We start from the raw sequence: 17,825 nt of genomic DNA, 5'->3' as shown, positions 1-17,825 counted from the left end.
GCCCCCTTCCCCGCAGGCCCCGCCCTCCCTCCCTCCCTGGCCCAGGGCCTACCTCCGAGGAGGACGCCAAGGCGGAGAAAGCGCGGCTCTTTTCCCCAACGCCAGCCCGGGACTAGCCTCTTCTTCTCTCCCCCGCTCCGACCCTCTGCTTCCAGGGGGGCTCCCAGAGGCGCAGCCTCCCCCTTGGAGTCGGGTTCCAAAGTGAGCCCTCCCTCCCTGAGGGACGCCGCCCGGCCTAGTTCTCCCTCCTCTCCGCCGCGCCTGCGCACTGGCGCCCCCTCGTGACCCAACCACAACACTGGCCAATATGAGCAGCAGCAGCAGCAGCAGCCGACTCAAAAGGAGGAGGAGGAGGAGGAGGAGGAGAAGGAGGGAGGACCGCGCTGGTGCCCAAACCCGGGATTCCCCCCCCAACCCCAGCCCCGATGTTTACGTTCCGGGGACTCCCGTGACGCCTGCCTCCGCCTCGCTCCATGCTGCCATTTGGACGGAGGGACTAAACCCAAGCGGAGCCTCCGCTGCTCCCCCCCCCATAGACCCCCTCCCCAGCCAGGATGGCTTGAGCGCCTCGGCCGAGCCTTCAGAGCCCCCGATTCCCCCAAGCCAAGCCAAGGAGGGGCTTTGAGCCAGAACTTGCGGGGGTTGGCTTCCCTCCTTCCAAGACTCGGAGGGGTTTCCCTGCCCTCCCCCCTCCTCTTTGGGGGCCAAGCCCGAGAGGAGCCCGAGCCGGAGCTTCCCCGCAGGACCCCAGAGGAGGCAACGCTTGACTCGGAGACATGAACCTCTCCGGAAGATGGAGACGGAGACAGAGTCGGGGCGAAGGCTGGTGGGTACCGGGCGCTGGCTTGCTCCGGAAGGGGAGAGCTGGGTTCGGATTCAGCGCTGTTACATAATGCCAGGGAAGACAGACAGACAGACAGACAGACCCGGGGCTGGCTCCGGTGGGAGCAGCAGGGAAACAGGGGCTCCTTAGGGAAACCCTTCCGGGGGGGGGATCCGAGAGAGCCCCCCCCAAAAAAACACGTGGGGCCCAGCAGAGAGCCTGCCTCCTCCTCCTCTCTTTCCCTGCCCAGGCTGGCCTTCTTTCTCACCTTGCTCGGGGCCCCTGGAGCTGGGTCCCAGGCCGTGCTTGCCTCCCCGGTTGCGGGGGTCTTCCTCCTCGGCGGCCTTGAAAGCAGAGGCTGGAGGGTCACTGGGGCTCCTTGGCTTGAGAGTTCCTGCATGGCAGAACTCTATGGCTCTGGCTCGGGGAGGCATGAGGGGGGCCAATGGGGAGCTCCGGGGCCCTGCCTTGGAGGATCGGAGCCCTGGCGGGGCTCCTCCTCCTCCTCCTCCTTCAGCCCCGGCCGCCTTCCCTCTCTTTGCTCCCCCTCCGCAGCGACCCGTCGGCCGGAGGCTCTACGACGAGAACGAGGACCTGTCCGACGTGGAGGAGATCGTCAGCGTCCGGGGCTTCAGCCTCGAGGAGAAGCTGAGGAGCCCCCGCTTCGGCGCCCGCTTCGTCCGCCCCATGCAGGGCCCAGGTAGGCCGAGGAGGAGGAGGAGGAGGAGGAGGAGGGCAGGCTGCAGGGAGGCCGCCGGGGCCAGGCGGGGGAACCCTGGGAGCTGTAGTTTGGGGCGCTCTGACCCAGAAGGGCCGCAGCCAGACTGGAGGCAGGACCCAGTTGAGCCTTGCCAGCATCTGTGGCTGGCATCTTCAGAGAATGCTGGCCTGGAAGAGAGTAGGGTGTGTGTGTGTGTGTGTATATATATATACTGTGTGATCCTGGGTAAAGAGGAGTGATCCCCATGTTAATCTGGGTCACACAGTGTATATATATATATATATATATATATATATATATACACACACACACACACACACACACACACACACACACCCCACTCACCTCCATGCCAGCCTTCTCTGAAGATGCCAGCCACAGATGCTGACGAAACATCAGGAATAAGCTCTTCTAGAGCGTGGCCACAGAGCCCCCCAAACCCACAGACAGTGACTTGTTTTCTCTCTTCCCCCCCCCTTCCATTTAGATTTCACTTTTGAGTATGTGCAGCGAGAAGCCCTCAGAGTCCCCCTCGTCTTCAGAAGTAAGGATGGACTGGGAATTAAGTAAGACAGTACTCTTTAATGTCTAATACTCTCTCTCTCTAAAAACCGACAGCCGCAACGTTGGGTGTGTAGCACCGCAAAGGTCTCAGGGTGGGGAAGGGTAGACGCATCCTTCTACTTGCTTGCTAGCTGCCAAGGAATAGTTTGAATTAAGAATGCTGTTGCTTCTGGAAGACATAAAAGCTCAAGTTTCAGGTATGGTCAAGCGGTAGAGCATTCCCAAAGAGAGGTGCAGGCACTGTGAGAATGGTTAAATGATAGAGTACCTACCAACCTACAGCCAAGACGGAGAAGATGTTAGGACTTCAGTGAACAGTTTTCAGAGGGACGGATGATGGCTGAGCCTAGTACGGCTGTTTTCTTGGCCTTTTTCTGAAAGGAACTTTCCCCCCTCTGTACCTTTTCTGGGCTGACAAAGAGGGAGACCACACGACAGTTGGATTGACTGGAGAAAGGAAGCCACGATGGAGCTGAGTTTTCAAGACCTGAGCAGGGCCCTTGGATGTCTATTGTTCATAGGGTCGGCACCAGTCAAAGTCAACTTGATGGCAAAAAAGAAGCCACCAGCAAAGGATATTACAAAGGCTAGTGTTCCAGAAAAAGTTGTTGAAAAAGGAATCCCCGAGGCATAAATTTGTTGGTGCCTGCTAGCCATGATAGCTTCCAAACTCAGGAATGAAACCACTTTTGGAGAGCCAGATTTGGGGATTGGTGAGATGGAGTGGAGCATCTCAGTCGCACTCTTCTTCTAATAGTGTTTTTGCTAGCTGCTAAGTGACATTGCACTCAGAATGGCTATTCCGATGTATATGTCCTCTCAACTGTACTCTGAATTTCACCTGAGCTACTGATAGCCTTTTGTATAATGCCCTGTCCCCCCTCTTTTTTTTACTACTTTCAGGATGCCGGACCCAGACTTCACTGTGCGAGATGTCAAGCTACTTGTGGGTGAGTTGGCAAGGGGTTGGGCTGAGTTGGCATGGCAGGGGGTTGGACTGGATGGCCCCTGTGGTCTCTTCCAACTATATGATTCTATGATTCCATGAGTTGCTTTAGAGGTTTCTGGAATGGAGAAAAGGTGTTCTTTGGTGCTTGGTGGGAAGGGGGAGATTTATTCCATTGGAGCAGCATCCATAACTGCAAATATACCCTTAAGAATGTTACCTTAGGAACATAAAATACATCTCTGAAGATGCCAGCCACAGATGCCCCCAAACATTGTCTAAAACGTATGTAAGGTAAAGATTTTCATGAAATGCTATGCACAGTATCAGGGCATTACTATTCTGGAGTAATGGCCCCAGAGCTACCCCGAATCCGCCCCATTATCTGCACATTCTGAAGTGATGCTGGGAGGCTGTCTACGCAGCATCGTGTTGTGTTGCCCGCTGGTGGATTACAGCAATCTAGAATTAAAACATCATACAATTAAAAGTTACAATTAAAACCCCCAAAACTCTAACCTTCCCCCCAATTTTCTGAGGTTGAAAACAAGGCGCCTAGCTTTGACTACATGGCTGGGCACCTTGTTGTGACTTTGGAGGAGCAACTCGCAGTGGCAGTGCTGGGCGACATAGCGGGATTCTGTATAGACAACTGTCTGGTGTCGCTCTGGATTTTCTGTGTAGATTTGGAGCAAAATGGTAAGTGTTTTAAATCTGGTTTATCACAGGGATGGCCTGGATTCGCTGCGGGGCTGCCCTTCCTACATGTAGATAGTTTGCAGTCACATCAGGCCTTTGGCCCTGCGTTGTCTGGACAGGACAACACAAGGGCAGGGGAAATTGCTACAAATGGCCTGTGTAGACATGCCCTCATAATGGTAATGATCTGGTACTGTACATAGCATTACATGAAAGTCTTCACCTTACATTGGTTTTAGATAAGGTTTAGGGGGGCAGTAAATAGCTGAACATCTTTAGTTTTTTGTGGGTTTTTCGGGCTCTGTGGCCATTTTCTAGAAGAGTTTCTTCCTGACGTTTCACCAGCATCTGTGGCTGGCATTCTCTGAAGATGCCAGCCACAGCTGCTGGGGAAACGTCAGGAAGAAACTCTTCTAGAACATGGCCACAGAGCCCGAAAAACTCACAAAAAACTATGGATGCCAGCCATGAAAGTCTTCGACTTTTAATTCAACATGTTACAAGGAATTATTCCCTGCTCTTTCCCTCTCCGTTCCCCCCCCCCCCCGAGTAAAACAGCTTTGGAGAAGAAAATTTTGTATCAGTTGTTTTCTGAATTTTTCTGTTTTCCCCCCAAGGCTTTCACATCTCTAGCGGAGAGTGTAATCGGTGGTGTGAGAGGGAACTGAAATGCAAAGAGGACAAAGCCTGGTTTTTACCTTATCAGTAACCTTTAATACAAGCTAGGTTTTAACCCAGATGTTCTTGCATTGATAAACTGATTAACTCATGCAGTAGGATACAAAGGCCCTTTGTCCTTAATCAAGCGGAAGGAGTTAAGAATGGAACTGATTGATGAATGTGAGGCTTGCTCTTTAGTAGAGGAGTCTGTCTTTTGGTGTGTTTTTGGTCCAAGGGTGGACACCTTGAAATTGGAGTCAGCGTGTCCTAAGAGTGGAGCTGCAGCTCCATTGTATGGAACCCTGGGATTTGTAGTTTTACAAGGTCTTTAGTCTTCTCTGCGAAAGAGTGCTGGTGATTTGCCAAACTATAAATCCCAGAAGGTTGGAGCCATGGCAGTTAAAGTGGTGTCAAACTGCATTTTTTTTACTGTGTTGATGCACCTGTCATTATGCCCTTGTTGCCAGAAAAAAAGTAACTAGTGAAGGTAACTAATTTATTTCCATCCTCTAACCAATACAAGGCACTGTGGGAACATAAAGTGGTTGTCTGCTGTGGTTCGGGTCCATGGCTAGAGTCAGCCTTCCCAAGGGTGCTCTCCTGAGGGCCCCTTTAAAACTGGAGTTGGCCTGGATACTACTAGGCTGCAGAACCCATCCACTTTGACACCACTTTAACTTTCATGGTTCAATGCTATGGAATTCTGGAAAGTGCAGTTTGGTGAGACATTTAGCCTTCTCTGTCTGACAGCTCTGGTGCCACAACACACAACAGTTCCAATTCCACACCACTGAGCCATGGCAACTAAAGTGGTGTCAGACTAGATTATTTGTGCAGTGCGGATGCAGCCTAGGACAGACCATTGGCCTCTAAGCCAGTGTAAGGCAGCTCTTTATGTTCTTACCTATCCTTAGATGGGATATCCAAGGATAGGTAAGATATCTTCTGCACTGTCCTTAGATATTTTTTCTTCTCTTCTCTTTGGAAGAGCAGAACAAGTTCCTTACTGTGCATGAGTCCCTGATAGCAACATGTGATCTCAAGGGGGGAAGAAGAAAGAAAGTGAATCAAACGTTAGCTTCACCTTTTGTTCATTTTCTTTGTTAGCTCTTTCTCTGATGGGCCCAGGAGAGTTGAGTTGTTTTGCCCTTTTGCCATTGTTGTTATGTACTAAAAAAAGAAGCGGAGTGAAGAAATGTCACTGGGAGATTTTGGAGGGGGAAAATGGAATGCATCCCCCCCCCCCCTTTGGCTGAGATTATACCTTTGTGTGTTACAGAGGCACAGAAAAGAAAAGTAGAGCAAAATAACCTGGAGTAAAATAACTGTGTAGCTCCAGAGGGGACAAAATTATGGTATTGTCCCACACTGAGAATTCTGTCTCCCCCCCAAAAAAATGAAATTTTCCCTTAGTTGCCAAATTTCTAGCATTGCAGTAACTTAAAACCTGTTTTGAGTATTTAGAAATACCATTCAGGCATCCAGAGAAAAGGAGCAGGCTGGTGCTGCATCTCCACTGCAGAAATAGGGCAGTTTGACGCTACTTTAATTGCCATGGCTCTACCCTATGATAGCCTGGGATTTGCTGTTTGTTGCAGCACCAGCGCTCTCTGACATAGAAGGCCAAATCTCTCTCAGTACTATAAATCCCATAATTCCATAGCATGGAGACATGGCAGTTAAAGCTCTGTCAAACTGCATTATTTATGCTGTGCTGACGCAGCCAAAGTGATCCATGAAATGCAAACATAAGGGATACCAATGTTCTAGCTGTGGCCCTTTTTCAGTGTTCCACTCTATGCAATGCTAGGAATTTGGGGACTGAAGGAAAATGTTATTTTTGGGCAGGTAGAATTCTTATCTGGAGGGGCAATGCCCTCTTTCCTCTCCCTGCCACCTATACCCCTGGGGTCAGTACATCTGACTGGGATCTGGAAGTTAATTTTTGTGTGCCTGGTGCATGCCAGATGGTGCGCTGAGTTATTTTGTTCTGCCTTCACAACATCCTTTCAAGGTAGGGCAAGCAGAAAGAGAGAGAGAGAGAGAGAGAGAGAACAAATGTAAATGTGTGTGTGACTTAAATAAAACCATTCTCTGAGCTTCAAAGAGATCGGAACCCAGATCTTTGTGCTCCAAGGTTATGACCCTTTGCATTGCATTTCTAGTAGGGGAAATTGCCAGCCTGAGCCAAGCCTGAGCTCACAGCTCTTTGAAGTGTGCACACCGGGAGGTCTCTCTTTCTTGCTTTTAGGATCTGGTTTATTAGCCAGAAGCCTTTACATCTCTGAAGTGCTACTCAGAGCTAATGGGGCTGCTGACATTTAATGAGCTCTAGGTAATCATCTCTTTCCTTTTAAAGGACTCTGTTTTATGATTTTCTCTCTGCTTTTGAGAAAGTGCCTTCTAGCTTCTCAATGCCAAGTGAAGCCCTTGGCAGGCCTTCCTTGCCACTGTAGGCCTGATCCACTTGCCCAGTGGTGTGCAGGAAGCTGTTACACCAGGAGGAAATCTTGGCTGGCTAATGGGTTTTCTACACATACCAGCTAGGACAGCAGCATCTCCTACCCTGAGAAGTTATCCCTGTTCATGCAGCTCTGTGGGAGCCAACCGTGGCACCTCCAATTTCAAGTGGCCTTTGGGGAGAGGTTGTTGTGTCTGTGGTGGAACAGCATGGACAGGGGTGACATGTGCTAGGCCACTGGGTCTCCAGCTTTGGCCCTCCTGTTTTTTGGGACCTTTGTCCTCAGAATCCCTTTTCACTGGTTGTGCTGCATGAGAGATTCTGGGAACTGACATCCAAAGGATCAACTCTGAACCAGGATAGATTGCATGTTTCTGATATCATGAAAGAAAGCCCATTTTTAAAATGGTCTCCTTACATTTTCATCCAGATACTAGAGATGGGATTGGCACCAGGAACGCTGTTAAGCAGGACAGAGGTCTCAAAGGCTTTCATGGCCAGCATCCATAGTTTTTTGTGGGTTTTTTGTGCTATGTGGACATGTTCTAGAAGAGTTTCTTCCTGACGTTTCGCCAACATCTGTGGCTGGACAGAGGTCTTTTCTCAATGTTTCCTTAATCCCCCTCACAATTTAATACTGAAGTTTTCCTGTCCTGATTCATTTATTTTAAATGTTTGACCAGGCCAATGAATTTGGTTATAATTTCTGCCCCACCCCATATATGTGAAATCTTCCAGGGAGCCGCCGGATAGTGGACGTGATGGATGTGAACACGCAAAAGGGCACTGAGATGAGCATGTCCCAGTTTGTGCGCTACTACGAAACCCCGGAGGCTGAGCGCAAGAAGCTCTACAATGTGATCAGCCTTGAGTTCAGCCACACCAAGTTGGCAAACATTGTCAAGCGCCCCAATGTGGTGAGTTCCACCTTTCTTGCGAGTGGTTTTTGCATGTGGAATATGTTTGCATTTGGATTCAGCTGAATGAGTGATCGGTCGTTTGGCTGTCAGCTCTCATCCGCTGGTTAGTAAGATGAATCATAGAATTGTAGAGTTGGAAGAGACCACAAGGGCCATCCAGTCCAACCCCCTGCCATGCAGGAAATCCCAATCAAAGCATCCCCACTGACAGATGGCCATCTAGCCTCTGCTTAAAGACCTCCAAAGAAGGAGACTCCACTACACTCCGAGGGAGTGTGTTCCACTGTCGAACAGCCCTTACTGTCAGGAAGTTCCTCCTAATGTTGAGGTGGAATCTCTTTTCCTGTAGCTTGCATCCATTGCTCCGGGTCCTGTTCTCTGGAGCAGCAGAAAACAAGCTTGCTCCCTCCTCAATATGACATCCCTTCAAGTATTTAAACAGGGCTATCATATCACCTCTTAACCCTCTTTTCTCCAGGCTAAACATCCTCGGCTCCCTCAGTCGTTCCTCATAGGACATGGTTTGCAGACCCTTCACCATTTTAGTCACCCTCCTTTGGACATGTACCAGTTTCTCAATGTCCTTTTTGAATTGTGGTGCCCAGAACTGGACACAGTATTCCAGGTGGGGCCTGGCCAAAGCAGAATAGAGTGGCAGTTTATCTTAATTGAATAAAAACTGTCAATACATTTTTGAAGAAAAATGTTAAGGATATTCATGTAAGAACTTCAGGTGGCGGCCCCCATTTTATAATGGCATTTACCCAGAGAGCGGGTAAAAATATATGCACTGTTTAAAATGATATGCTTTTCCCCATGGTGGGAAAAGCCTCTATTATGTTAGTTATGTGCAAATATATGCATATTTAGTTGATTGATTTAATTTGATGGAATGATCAATACATCTGCAACAGGCTGGCTGTCCTAACCTCTAGGCCTCTGTGTTCCTGTGGGGCTTCTCTGGAGTAAGTAAACAGGAGATTGCGGACCGTGTACTGTCCTTTTCTTCTGAATTTTGTCTTCTCCAGTTCTTGGGGATTATCTAACAAATGCAGATAAGCATTAGTCAGAGGACACTGCGAGGGAAATATGTCTTAGTTAGGTTGACTGCCCCACAAATTTCTAGTGGCCTCTGGTTCAGGCCTGTAAATAACCACTTGGCTCACAACTGATATTATAATAACTTGGAGTGGAACCAGTAGTAGCAGTGGACTGGGTAGGTTGGACCAGTGTATGGCTGACATTGGATCCAGTTGCTAAGTGTTGATGGGCAGGTTGAAGGGCTTATTCTTCCCTCTTATGGTACTCTGTGTTTCATCCAGACTAGATTTGAGAGTCCTTCAAAGAGAGGATGCCTTGGAAGAGAGCCATCTATTCTCAGTAAAGTAGGATCTTTTTTTCTGCATTTCCTAACTAACAGCTGACTTTGGATGACCTTTCAGGTGGACTTAGTCGACTGGGTGGATAATATGTGGCCGCGTCATCTGAAGGAGAGACAGACAGATGCCACTAATGCTATTTCAGAGATGAAGTATCCCAAAGTGAAAAAGTAAGTTGTGCTTGCTTCCCTTCCTATTGAATTCCTGCTGGTATTGATGTTTGGCTGCTGGAGGGAGTTTATGCTGAATGACTTGAGCAATAGGATCACATGAACTGCATCCGCACTGCAGAAATAATGCAGTTTGACACCACTTTAACTGCCACAGCTCAGTGCTATGGAATTATGGGAATGACATATAGCCTTCTCTGTCAGAGAGTTCTGGTGCCACAAAAAACGACAACTGCCAGAAATTCTATAGCATTTAGCATGGCAGTTAGTGGCATCAAACTGGATTATTTCTGCAGTGCAGATACAGCTATGGTGAGGCTCTTGCGACATTGGACTGCTATAAAATGGAGATAAGGATGGTATATGGGGAATCTTTCCATACTGGTGCTGGAACATAGCTGCTCAAAAGTTACTGAGTGATACCAACATAATGGTATTCCAGGCTGGTCTGGAGAAGTGTGAGTTATTGCAGTTTAGCACCTTAGGTTTTGCTGGTTTTTATTGCCTTTGTCTCTGCTCATTCCATTCTTTCTAGTGGTTGTTTCTAGCAATTTCTTGGACCTGCTGTAGGGTGCTTCCAAAGTTTGTTTTAAAGTTGAAGCATGGTTTGCTGGGATGGTCCTATGATTTGATGGCTAAATTGTTTACTCTCTGAATTAAAAAAAAGGTTTACGGTTATAGGGCAAGAGTTTTGTTTCTGTGAGGCATTATAGTACTGGAAGCCTAAAAGCATTTTTAAAAAAGGAAAAGAGAAGCCGGGAAGGAAATATATTGATCCAACACGTCTTAGAATTAAGAAGAAACTCACTCAAGGGTGGGTTTAAAATGTTCCAGTTGCAGATGGAGTATTGCTAGAAAATAGTCCAGGAATCAGACACGTCATTTTAATACTTTTTTTAAAATCCTGAGAAATACAGCGACAAATGTCACATCCTCCTAACTGAAAACAAGTCATGAGCATCACCCCTTTCTCTCACCACAGTGACTATGGCCTGTTACAGACAGCCAAAATAAAGCTGCTTTGAGTCACAGTGGAGGTATGGTGTTTCAATGATGCATGCGTCCTAAGAGTCCAGAAGCCGCACCACAGCCACGCTCCAGTCCTTAGGGATGGAGCGTGGCTTTGGGTGCGACTTCTGGACTCTTAGGATGCATGCATCATTGAAACACCATACCTCCACTGTGACTTGAAGCAGCTTTATTTTGGCTGTCTGTAACAGGCCTAGCTAAAGATAGCAATCGGTACGTTTTAAAGTTGAGCCACTATTCAAACCCAGGCCCCCTTGGTCTTAGCTCCTGTGGTGAAGCAGCTCAGTATGTGTGACAGAGAAGATATAAGCTGCCTGAAGAGTGGAGCCAACAGATCATCTGGAGAAGATACTCCTGCTTTTTCTTCTTTTTTGGCCTTCTGGTCTGTAGGCTCCTTGGTTAGTTTACTGAGCAGAAACCTCCTTTGCATATCTCAGTTGATTCCAACATGTCCTGTCATGTGAAAATCTAGACCTGTAGAAAGCTGACATATCAGGAATTGGAGAGTCACAGAGTTAGAAGGGATTGCAAGAAGTCCAATTCCCTGCTATGCAATGATAAGGTTGCCTTTTGTGTAGACCACTCTATGACATGCTAATTTAATACAGGCAAGGATGTTTTTCTTCCCCTTGAGTTTCCAGTACGATGTAAGATTCACAAACGATTCCACATCTGCATTCCGAAGCTGTACAGTCCATGAAGGGTGCTTCCACTTGACCACTTGGTGGTGGGTCTGGTTTTGTCCTGGTGGTTGAGATATTGATTCATTAATCCCAAAGTTACTGCTGTTATTTGTATCCAGGCGTTGTCTGCGTAAACCTCAAAAATTGAGATTGCGATGTGGAGGGAGAATTCTGACATGGTAGAGTGGATTGTATCACTGTAGCCTTTGAGCGGTAGCAGTGCACTTTTTAATCTGGAGCTGTCGACAGATATCTGAGAATTGCTAACTACTGCAGTAGGGAATGAGTTAGGATCAAAACTATCTTCCTGCTGTGTTAGGGTTTTTAATCTGATGATGATGAAGGTGATAATGATATAGGGACTTTCCCCATGAGAGAACACTTTAAAATGGCGTTCCCTACCAGCTACAGTCCATTATCCTACTCCAGGATTCTTGTTTCTGCTACCAGGTTTCCCTTTACTTCTTTGGGGCGAACTTCTTGGGTTTTAATACGCTGCGGCGGATAGAGCTTTTCATGTATATGTGTGTGTTGTGTTCATACATTTTGTTATGTTTTAATGTCTTTTTAATGCTGAAGTCAAAGGCTTTCACGGCTGGCATCAATAGTTATTTATGGTTTTTTGGGGCTATGTGGCTGTGTTCTGGAAGTGTTTATTCCTAATGTTTTGCCAGCATCTGTGGCTGGCATCTTCAGAGAATGCTGGCATGGGAGTGAGTGGGCTATGTATACTGTGTGACCCTTTTAAATGTGGTTTAATTTTAAAAATTGTTTTTAAAATCAAGAGATAGTTTAATTGTGTTTTAACTTGGGCATTAAGAGTTTTTAAAATGACATTGTGTTTTTAAATATGGTACACTGCCTCGAATCTCATGCTGGGAGAAAGGCAGGGTATAACTGAAAGAAATGAATAATGGAGTGATGCCACAGAATTACCCTTCGCAGAGGCTGTATGCTGCAACTCTGCATGAGCCGTGAGTATTTCTTTACCTAGATGTGTGACTCATGCAGGGACACAGTGGTGGCAGCCTCATTTGAAAGTGCAGTTGGTTCCCAATCTTTGGTCCTCCATTTGTTTTGGACCACAGATCCCCAAATCCCCAGCTAACAGTCAGGAATTATGGGACCTGAAGACCCAAACATCTGGAGGACCAAAGGTTGGGAACCATTGGGAGGACATGGGGGAGAGCCTTCTCAGTGGTTGCACCCAGGTTATGGAATTCCCTCCCATAGGAACTTCATTGACCCCCCTCTCTGCTTTGCTTTCACAGGCAAGCAAAGATCTTTTTATTTAGGCAGGCCTTTGGGTTCTCATTTCTGTAACAAACAGATATTTCAATAGGATGGTGTTTTCAATTTTCTATTTTTTATACTGTGTTTTAGGTGCGTATTATATTATAACCTTGTGGTTTTTTTAAACTAAACTGGTGTTGATTTTTTTTGTTGTCGTTGTGTGCCTTCACGTCATTTCCGACTCGCAGCGACCCTAATGGGTTTTCTTGGCCAGTTTCTTCAGAAGAAGTTTGCCATTGCCTGCCCCTGAGGGTCAGACAGTGTGACTTGCCCAGGGTCACCCAGTGGGTTTCAGTGGCTGAGCTGGGATTCGAACCCTGGTCTCCAGCGTCATAGTCCAATGCTCCAACCAGTGCGCCACCCTGACTCACGGTGCCCTAAGTGCCCCAAATCCCCTTTGTCTTTTCTTGTTTGAATTTGGAGCTTGGACTTCTCATTCAGGCCAAGAGCCTTTTGGCACGTCTTGGCGCAACAGGCGAGATGGAGGAGAGGAGGGGGATGGTGGGCATTTTCTTTCCAGGCGCATCTCTTTCTAGGCGGGAAGATTTTGTGTGGGAGCCCTCCAGACAAAGGGGAAAGTGAGGAGGAGAAAGACCCATCCATGTGGGGGGGCCTCCAGGCTGGCGGTGGGGCCCGGGAAAAGAGGCCAAGGGCAACAGCACCTCCTTGCATTTTGCTGTTCTGATGCGCTGCTTTTAAGCCACTGCGCCATTCTCCAGGGGGTGAGTCTCTTTTCCTATCTGTGTGTTTATCCCTGGGAGAATGGGGAATAGGCCATTGAAATAGACTAGCCCCCTTCGGCCATCAACACGACCCCCTTCTTCCCTGGCAAACTCCTTTTGGACATTTTAGGTTCTCCCTGATTTCCTTATGGAGGCCAGAGAAGGAGGGGATGCACCTTCTCCTTTGAGCCATGAGCTCAAGCCTTGCTGGTTCAGTGGAAGCGCACATCTTGAACTCGATGCTCTGTCCAATTGGCTGCCATGGTGCTCTTGGGGAGCGCCACAGTTAGGGTTGCCAGGTTCAAAACTAGTGAGGGCTCCAGTGCCCATAATAGCTGTGTTGTTGTCCTCCTGTGCCTTCGAGTCATTTCCTAACTATGGCGACCCTATCAGGGGGTGTTCTTGCCAAGATTGGTTCAGAGGTGGCCTTCCCCTGAGGCTGAGGCAGTTTGACTTGCCCAAGGTCCGTGGCCGAGTAAGGATTCGAACCTTGGCCTCTAGAGTTGTAGTCTTAATGCTCAAACTGCTGCGCCACAATGGCTGTGTGGAAGAAGGAACGTCGGCGGGTGTTGTTTTGTGTGACACAACCAGGTCACGAGCAGCACCTGTTGAAATGCCCTCTTCTCCACAACTGTGGCCATGCGACCCATAATCCTTTGCTCCCTCAGCCATATTGGTCTTGCCAGCAGCCTTCTGCTGGAATTCCGGCGCCAGTTGTTCGCTCCAACTGCCATTTCCATTCCATTCTCTTCCCTAGCGTGATGTTTTAAAACCTTATTGTGCTCTGCTTTGTCCCAGTTCTCCTCAAACGCCGAGGCACAAAACCTCCATTTCCCCCTCATGTTAATTTCATAGCTTGTGAGGTGGGTGAGGCTGAGAGAGTGTTTGTGAGGCTGGCCTGAGGTAAACGTTGCGGTTGAGGGGGGCAGCCAATGGTTCGGCTCCTTCGGAAAACCTTAGTTTTACACTTTTAGTCATGATCTGCTTTTCAATTCGTATCATTTTAAATAGGTTGTTGGCCGCCGTGAATCCCATTATTGGGGGAAAAGGCGGGATATAAACAAATAAAATAACCGCCCCGACGACAACCGCTGTATCCTTTGGGCGCTTTTGAGCGCAGTAATAGCTGGGGACAATGCAGTGTTATGGGGGCTATCTTTTGAAAAAAATTAATTAAAAATATTTTAAAATATATGTAAATATATTAAAATTTAATACAAATTTAATATATTTAATATATTTAATTTCCTCCCCTCTCCTCATGTCTCAGTACATGTTGCGACATAAGCCTGCTTCTCTTTATACTCCTATACTGGTCCCATGAGGCAGGTGGGATCCAGGGGATTCTGGGAGTTGTAGTTTGAAAAAGTTCATTTTCTAAACTCTGGTTGGACCACGTTCCTCTTTTGAGGGAGTTTGTTGTCATTGCCGTGTGCCTTCAAGTCATTTGTGGCCCCTGAGGCGACCCTAACATGGGGTGTTCTTGGCCACTTTCTTCAGAGCCATTGTCATCGTCTGAGGCTGAGAGAGTGTGACTTGCCTACGTTCACCCAGTAGGTTTCTATGGCCCAGCCAGGATTCAAACCCAGGTCTCCAGAGTCATAGACCAACGCTTGAACCGCTTAAACTACGCCGGCTTGGGTCATGTCTGAAAGTGCTCCTCAGAGAATTTTGACTTGGGGAAACAGTCTCAATAAGGGTCACTCCTGAGGAGAATGCCAAATTCAGGTCTCTGTCTCTTCTGTCCTGCTATGGCACTAAGACTTTCTCTCCTCTGCAATGTCAGTTAGAGAGGGCCAAATCCCATTTAATGGTATTTGCGGTTAGCGGCTGGAAGGTGGCCTTCCGGAACCTTCTCTTGTTACACAGACACTTTTGTCCATGCCTGACACTGCCTTGCCGGCGTGTGAGAATTGCGGCCAGGCCATCGTGTTGTGGCCTTCGAACATAATTTTTATTATTATCGCTCTTGTTCAGTATGAGAACGTCCGCACTGGAGAAATTTTATTATGTATTGTCTATTTATTTCATTTCTAGGCTGCCTTTTTCCCAAGGAGGGACCCAAGGCGGCTTACAAGAAAAAGACACCTCAAAAAACATCACAGTAAACATTTAAAAACAATTAAACCCATCTATTTAAAAACAATCTGAAATCGACATCAAAACATACAAAAGGAATGCCCCATTTTGACAACGCTTTCATGGGTGCGGCTTCATGCTGTGGGATTCTGGGAACTGGAGTTGCTTGTGACACCAGAGAGAGTTGGCTAAATGTTACGCAAAACTACAGATCCCAGGCTTCCAACGCATGGCGCTGTGGTTGTTCAAGCGGTGTTGAAATGGGTTAGTTCTCCAGCGCGGATGCAGCCAATGTGTTTTTGATAGCAGGGGCAACGCCTAGCTGGAGTGCGATGTCGAGTGAGAATTCTTTGCTCCCGCCGCGTTCCTTTGGTCAGGTTTGCTCCGCGATTTTGGTCCACTTTCTAAATGACCACTACTACTGTGTTGATGTCAAAGCTCTAGCTGTTTTGTGGCATTGTTTGTGGCTTTGAACCATCTGGTGAGGTGAGACCGCCAGCTTTTTTGGAATGCGGGCAACGCCACGGCCAAGGGCTTCACAACTACGTGACAAATCTCAGACTTAAAAGCAAATGGCAGCCCATGGCTGTGAATCTTCCCCCCGCCACCATTATTCCATTCTTGTTTTCATGTATAACCTCTTCCAATATGGGGCCCAAAGCAGCTTACACTCTTGTTGTTCTTATGGGGCTTCAAGTCGTGTCTGACTTACGGTGACCCTATTGTGGGGTTTTCTTGCAGTGTTTCTTAAGAGAGGGTTTGCCACTGTCGTCCTCTGAGGCTGAGAGAGTGTGACTTGCCTAAGGTCACCCACTGGGTTTCATATCACTACACCACGCTGACTGTAGGTTCATACAAAACACCCAAAACAAATGTAGTGCACACAGCTTTAAACAATCCAAATGAAATGTTGAATTAAAACCATTAAAAACACGTCCAAGAACTGCATAATCACTTTTAAAATAACTTACATTTCTGCTTTTATGAATGATTTTGTGCAACTTTTAATAGGAGGGCCAGCATGGTGTAGTGGTTTGAGTGTTGGACTAGGACACTGGGAGACCAGGATTCGAATCCTGGCTCGGCCATGGAAACCCACTGGGTGAGCATGGTCAAGTCACACTCTCTCAACCTGAGGGGATGGCCCTGGCATACCCTCTCTGAAGAAACGTGCCCCAGGATAGGTTCAACACCTTACTCTGAAACGACTTGAAGGCCCACGACAACAACAAATAATTTTTAATCTCCATTTTCCAACAGATGCTGCTAACTGCCTTGAGTCCTGTTATGGGGAGAAAGGAAGGATCTAAATCAGTGATTTCCAAACTCTGGCCTTTCAGGTGTTTTGGACTACAATTCCCAGAAGTCTCTGCCATCCTGGCCAATAGATTCTGGGAACTGAAATCCAAAACACCTGGAAGGGCCACGGTTTGGGAATCGCTGATCTAAATGAATGAATTAGATAATTTTTAAAATTACTTATGACATAATAAAAACAGCACCTTTTTCTATCCCAACCAGTTAAAGTCTGGTGGCCAGTTTGAAGAAGAAGTCTGCCTATTGGAGAAAAGAGCAAAGGCCTGCACCAGACAAAGCTCTCTTCCACGTTTTCACCAAAGGAGGGCACAACTCCCGTGTGGCAAGCTTGGCACTTTCCTTGTTTTTCGTTTGCTATTTTACAGCGGTGGGTTTCAGGAATCGGGTCTTTTCAACCTCCTGGGGTTCTCTCCAGGATGGAAGGAAGGAAGGAGTTACGCTTTCCTCCCTGGCTTGACTTTAAAAAAAATCCTCTTGAGAATAGAAAGCCATCTGCTCTGATTTGTGAGCGGTTTTATGGTCTGGGCGCCAGAGCAGTGGCGGCCTTGAATTTCCAGAAGGCATAGGCTAGGCTTTAAACCTACAGGGAAAGACGAGGAGTTGATCGGAGGGTAAGGATCGGAGTCTGCCTGCCTGTCTCTGGGGGTTTTCATACTTTCATGCCGGCTTTCTTTTTCCCTCCCTTGAGAGTTTGAATGAACACATGCCTTGTACACTTCTCTCAGGTAGCAGACGTGGCTTTCCGTGTGAGGCGTCGCCTTTCACTTTGTGGATTTGCCTTGTGATTTTCTTGGGGGATTGTGTTGATCCCTGTTGTGAGTTGTCCCTCAGCATCAGCTGAATTGCCTTTGGCCTCTCAGGGCCATAAGCCTGTAGGTTTCCTCATTTTCCAACACTTGCGTCCACAGTGCGTCTTTCTTCTTCTTCTTCTTAGCACAGTTTGGTGAACTTTTCTTTTGTTCTTGATAGCTCACAGTGAGATCGGCTTTATCTTCTGAAACAGCTGGAAGTTGGGGGCGGCAGTATGGTAACTTCAATTGACATCGTTTGGAGTGTGTTGCTTTGAAGAGAGCTATGTTTCCTTATTTTAAACACGATAGCTGTGCTGGAGGAGAGAAATTCTTGTTTTTTATCTCATGCAAGTGCAGGTGAGGGCAATTTATCCGTGCTTTCCCTCTGCTAGGTTTTTAGACTCCCTCTGGAATCCTGCATCCTTGCAAACCTTACCTTATCTTGTGTCTTACACAAGGGTCAAATCTCTGGTACATGTTAATGTCTTTAAAAGCTTTGCTAAAAGGGAAAGGGATCCACGCAGCACATCTTGAACATTTCAAACAACAAAGAACGTCAGGTTAAGAA

General features: G+C 47.4%; 1 protein-coding gene across 7 annotated transcripts in view; it reads left to right on the top strand.

The window, feature by feature from the left end:
* The first annotated feature begins 414 nt into the window (after positions 1-414).
* The window catches only part of LOC149290037 (lysine-specific demethylase 2B-like), a 61,600-nt gene continuing 44,189 nt past the window's right edge, over positions 415-17,825 (top strand). For 2 of the 7 annotated variants that reach the window (XM_089489919.1, XM_089489917.1), the window contains exons 1-6: positions 416-826; positions 1,379-1,523; positions 2,032-2,110; positions 3,012-3,058; positions 7,613-7,791; positions 9,237-9,343. In XM_089489919.1, the coding sequence (XP_089346045.1) occupies positions 794-826; positions 1,379-1,523; positions 2,032-2,110; positions 3,012-3,058; positions 7,613-7,791; positions 9,237-9,343 (590 nt within the window). In that variant the 5' untranslated portion in view covers positions 416-793. Of the gene's footprint in view, positions 827-1,378; positions 1,524-2,031; positions 2,111-3,011; positions 3,059-7,612; positions 7,792-9,236; positions 9,344-12,873; positions 13,071-13,742; positions 13,934-16,383; positions 17,078-17,825 lie in introns of those variants that run through there. The other 5 variants (XM_089489920.1, XM_089489921.1, XM_089489925.1 and 2 more) reach the window with 5 other exon arrangements.

Source organism: Sceloporus occidentalis, unplaced genomic scaffold (assembly GCF_023333645.1).
Source record: "Sceloporus occidentalis isolate IW3139 unplaced genomic scaffold, rSceOcc1.0.p SCAF_41, whole genome shotgun sequence".
NCBI lineage: Eukaryota > Metazoa > Chordata > Lepidosauria > Squamata > Phrynosomatidae > Sceloporus > Sceloporus occidentalis.
The sequence above is the reverse complement of the archived record's forward strand: the minus strand, read 5'-3'. Positions and strand labels throughout refer to the sequence as shown.